Source organism: Nelumbo lutea, chromosome 4 (genome assembly GCF_056320005.1).
Source record: "Nelumbo lutea isolate HS-2025 chromosome 4, American lotus-T2T, whole genome shotgun sequence".
Classification (NCBI taxonomy): domain Eukaryota; kingdom Viridiplantae; phylum Streptophyta; class Magnoliopsida; order Proteales; family Nelumbonaceae; genus Nelumbo; species Nelumbo lutea.
This window is the reverse complement of record NC_142687.1, coordinates 5,119,811-5,124,506: the sequence shown is the minus strand read 5'-3', so window position 1 is coordinate 5,124,506 and position 4,696 is coordinate 5,119,811. Positions and strand designations below refer to the sequence as shown.

The 4,696-nt window shown below is 40.0% G+C and overlaps 1 protein-coding gene across 2 annotated transcripts; it reads right to left on the bottom strand.

The window, feature by feature from the left end:
- Positions 1 to 1,674: 1,674 nt before the first annotated feature.
- LOC148853523 (F-box protein At1g67340-like) lies at positions 1,675 to 4,021 on the bottom strand. Of its 2 annotated transcripts, XM_088941823.1 has the most exons (4): positions 3,821 to 4,021; positions 3,425 to 3,678; positions 2,842 to 3,004; positions 1,675 to 2,726 (listed from the first exon to the last, which is right to left on the bottom strand). In XM_088941823.1, exons 2-4 carry the CDS (start codon positions 3,673 to 3,675, stop codon positions 1,959 to 1,961), a joined length of 1,182 nt encoding a protein of 393 aa, XP_088797949.1. In that variant the 5' UTR covers positions 3,676 to 3,678; positions 3,821 to 4,021; the 3' UTR covers positions 1,675 to 1,958. The 2 variants fall into 2 exon arrangements, with proteins under 2 accessions (XP_088797949.1, XP_088797948.1); XM_088941822.1 differs by lacking the exon at positions 3,821 to 4,021 and having other exon boundaries at positions 3,425 to 3,748.
- Positions 4,022 to 4,696: the final 675 nt, after the last annotated feature.

The following is a 4,696-nucleotide window of genomic DNA, read 5'->3' as shown; positions in this document are numbered from 1 at the left end:
TGTCTTTTTAGTGTTATCTAATTTTTTTTATAAACCATCCAAATGTTAAAAAAAAATTATCAGTCCCAAATCTTTACTTCTTCTATTCAAGAAAGATGGGATTAAGTAATAGTTCATAAATCATTTTCCTTTTACTGTTTTTTTTAATAGATAAAAAAAAAGCGCCACATCCCACTTGGCACATGTAGGCATAGTGTTGCATAAACATTTTTGCATTGCTCATTTTCCTTTTACTGTTTTTTTTAATAGAAGAAAAAAAAAAGCGCCACATCCCACTTGGCACATGTAGGCATAGTGTTGCATAAACATTTTTGCATTGCTTTCACCGTGCTCTTGTTTTTGTTCTTCCCCCCCCCCCCCCCCCCCTCTCTTTTTAGGCTTCGTGAGGTCAGTTCCTCTATCATTTTGACAACGAGAAAAGCTGAAAAATAAAAAAGAAAAGAATACAAGGAAAAAAGTTGGGCAGAGATCTTAATAAACCTCGGATTCCTCTTGTTGCCCATCCACCAACTTACTTTCTCCACCTTTCTCTAGTATTCATTTGAAAATTAACAAAACTTTACTCTTTTCATTTATTTTAAAATTGCCACATAATGAAAAAAAAAACATCATGCACTTAAAACTCTAGTTTTGTTTTAAAAATAAAAGCAAGTTGATTTTGTTTCAAGAAATAACTCACGTTTTGAAATCATCAAATTCTATGATTTGTGAAAAATGATGAAAGATTGAGAGTTGTAACCAAAAGTTGAACAGTGGACGATAGTGGCAAGCGCGGCGGCTCTAGTGAACAAATGGCAGGAAGAAGAAGATGAATTGTTCTTTGTTGATATTCTTTTTAAAAAGTTAGTCTATTTTTAAAAATTTTTTAAATATATTACTTTGATTGATATTAAACCCGAAAAGTTGGGCTCATATGCTATTACCCCTACTTTTATCTCAATTTTCCCTTCTTTAAAATATGTATAACAAAGAACATCTTCTTTTATATTTTTTGTTTTAAAACCAATTTACTTTTCAAGTAAGATGGTTTTGATTTGCTTTCAAAAGAAAAAAAAAACAGTTATTCACATTGAATAACTTATAGTCCATTGATGTCATTTAAAAGCGATACAAAAACCATCTCTCACTAGTAGCCAGAAAAAAGAGGACAAGACGAACTGAAGTCCAAATGATCCGTCTTTATTTTACTTTACTTTTGGGCAACTCAAATGAACCATCTTTAATGGAGCAAGTTTAGAAATTCATTCTACCCCGCCTGCGTGGCCTCACTTGCAATAAGGATAGAATAATTAATCAATTAATTAACAAGGGTGTGAGAATGAATTATTTTCTCTGGAAATATTTATGTTTTGTAAAACATTGTGCATCTGAAGATACATTAAATTAAATTAATTTATCACAACCAGCAAGTAAATGTTAGTCTAACATCTGCACAGTACCGACTCTCAAGACTTTTGTCTCCACTTGCACTACGATTCCATGTGCCTCCTCATCATAAAAAGTCGAATCCCTACAGGAGGCCTTCCATCATTCCACAACCCTTGCCCTTCTCTCCCATGCTTTTTATTTTTATTTTTCTGCAAATGCATTAAAATAAAAATTGAAAATATCTCGGAAGACGCTGAAGCCTCAGTTCAAAGTTCAAAGTTCAAACACCCAAGCCGAGACCAAGAGTAGAAGATAATCAAAGAAATTGTACTATTCCAATTTTCCGAGAATAACCTTGCCAAGTTATCTTCTTCTATGGTACAAAATGAAACCCTCGATCGCAGCCGATTTCCAAAAATAATCTCCCTCAATAAATCTATCTATAGTCTATACAAAGTCAGGGAAACGGAAGGAAAACCCAAAAAGCAAACCGGGGGAAAACCCTCTCTATTTACCAAACTAAAACACTTAAATTAATTCCACAGAGGTCGCTCAAAGTACTATACTGAATTTCAGTCACCGTCACCCCCTTAACTCTCATCGGTGGCATGCTCTTCCTCTTCCTCTTCTTCCTCCTCATCCTCAACGCCGATTATTTCTCCCTCACCGTCCATATCGCCATCAAACCACCGCTCTATGCGCGCGCACTCCGCCTTATGACGCAACTTCCAATCCAGAGCCTGACACGCGCGGGAACAGTAGTTCACCGCTCCACACACCGAGCAACGACGGAACTCATGTCGCCTCGTTTCCGGCCGACCACACCCAGAGTGAGAGCAAAGCCGAAGCCCCGGGCCCGGCACTCCCCCCCGCAACGCGAACCACTCTGCCAGAAACTGGCTTGCGGGGTGCGCCTCAGGTGCAGGCACGTTGCACCCGAAATCGCTGAGCAACGGACATCCCGCACCCGTAACTTGATGGTGATGATACCTCTGAGGTTGCCAAGTCAGCCACAGGCGCGACGACGAAGACGATGACGTGGCGGAACACAGTACAGATGCGAGTTCACGGGCGTTGGCTTGGACGAGGAATCGGCGCCCCTCGGCGATATTTTGCCGGACACCATAGCCGTCTTGCAGGCAGTGGCCTAGTTCGCGGATGGCATCGATGTGACCCAGGAAGGCAGCTCGGGCGCAGAGTGCGACGCCGGCTCTTAGGTCCTTGTCGTTCTTGGTCCCGCCGCTGCCGTTGAACTGGATGACGGCGAGCGAGTAAAGCGCTGGAGCGTGCGAGCTGATGGCAGCTTTAGCCATCAGCGAAGCTCCGTTCCCTCGATTCTGTAAGCAATAGAAACGGATCTGCAACGCGTGAAAAGGAAAATGGAATTAGGAAATGATACTAAATAATGATTAGTTGCGAAATTTTGGAGCAAAGTCATTTCTTCAATTTGTAAATTTGAGATAATATACTAACCATGCCGAGGGTATAACAAGCTTCTATGTTGCCGGCATCTGCACACTGTTTTAAGAATCGATGAGACGATTCAGACCAGTTTTTGGCTTTGACGGAAAACGCTTTTGGAGAGGCTTTCGACAATACGAGAGGATGAAGACCCAAACTGTTCAGTCTCTTGCACCTGTTGTGAAAATAAAAGATCAGAAGGGAGAGAGAGAGAGAGAGAGAGAGAGAGAGAGAGAGAGAGAGAGAGGAACAGGTTGATATTTTCAATACAGACCTAAAATCTCCTTTTTTTTTTTTTCAGTTTGGAATTACACTTAACAAAAAAGAAATTATTTTAAAGTACTGGAAATGCCGATCTGCAGGGAAAAAAAAGTTCCCTCAAAAGAAAATGGAGGAAATTCAGTTTTTAGGTGGGAAAAATTCCCAACCAATGTTACATATTGGAGTGGCTTCTTTTGCGATAAATAGATGATTTTGTTCTGTTTTCATTGAAGCAATAAAATCAAAAGGGAAAAATCAGAGACCAGAGGAAACAAATCCTAAGGTTACTAGAAAGAGATTCAGCCATAAATCAGGCCATTAGAGAGAGACTTACGTAATAAGAACATTGATAAAATCGGAAGGACATTCAGCGGTGGAACTGAGCTTGCAGAGGATACAAACTATAAGGTCATCAGGCAATCCATCAAAAAAATCAGATTTTCCAACGGCAACCGGCGGCGTTCTCGCCCTTTTCCGGTCAAGGATAACCTCTGCAGCGAAATCTGTTTTCCTCTTGAAGGTTGTTTCATCCTTTTGAAAGTGATGAAAACTACGGTAACAAAGCTCTATCCCCTTCGTTCTCATCTCCTGTACAAGGGAGAAGGCAATACAAAGAATTGTCTCGTCAGTTTGTAACAACAGAGAGCCTGAATATATAAATACAAGTACTACCCTTTGGATTGTGGCCTGTTTGGCGAATAGGATGTATATTTTATTAGTTTATAATTACCTTGTGTACAGTTTGCGTTTGCCCAGCTTGTCGTATTTAAGAAGGATCACCACTCGGTCAAACGGTATTGACCGGAGAAGTCCGTCCGTCGTCGGTTGCTTTCTTTTACGGAAAATCCCTCTCCCATTTCTGCACGCTTCTCTCTCTCTTTCTCCCCGTGATTAAAGATGAGGGATCCGTTTATGTTTTATTGATGTGTGCGTGGAGTGTGTTTCTCTCTCTAGTTTTAAGGTTGTTTAAAAGCGGTTAATTTTGTTGTTAAAATGGTAACTAACTTCAGTTATTATTTTAAGAGTTGAACCAAAAAAACCATTATAACAAACTCTGGTACGAACTCGCGGCTCCCATCGACGACCTAACCTCTGACGGTCAAACGGGTGAGTCATCACAAACACAAACACAGACACAGCTTCAGTTGCTCTTTCTTTCTTTTTTGTTTTTGTTACTGTCCGCTTCTTCTTGAATATATTTAAAATTTGCATGATTCTGCGTGATTTATGTATGTATGGGTCCATGTAACGTCTATCATGTGTTGTGTGGTACACTCTAACTCCCTCCGTCTGTAATTTATCCGTAGTAGTTAGACAAGGAGAGAGAAAGGCATAGAGATCAGATTAGATATGTATGGTCCCAGATGGAAAGCGCATGCCCCTGGGTGCTCATTGCTGAAAGCCTGTAAGACTGAAATATGGCTGATAACGTCTGAGTAATTTCCTGGGGGAGGGGTGTCACTTTACTTCCAAAAATCTTTTTTATTAGCTTTTAATTTCAGGCAATAATTTACGGAGGGAAAATTGATCGCAATAAATACACATAAATAGATATTTATAGTTGAAGGGAAAAAATGGTCACAGTTCTGCTAAACATGGGAAGAAT

Bases quoted from the DNA above. Each gene is read 5' to 3' on its own strand.
- LOC148853523 (XM_088941823.1), bottom strand. From the start codon at position 3,675: ATGAGAACGAAGGGGATAGAGCTTTGTTACCGTAGTTTTCATCACTTT. The intron at 3,005-3,424 runs GTAAGTCTCTCT...TTTTCACAACAG, and splicing joins TTTATCAATGTTCTTATTAC to GTGCAAGAGACTGAACAGTT. The intron at 2,727-2,841 runs GTTAGTATATTA...CACGCGTTGCAG, and splicing joins CTTGTTATACCCTCGGCATG to ATCCGTTTCTATTGCTTACA.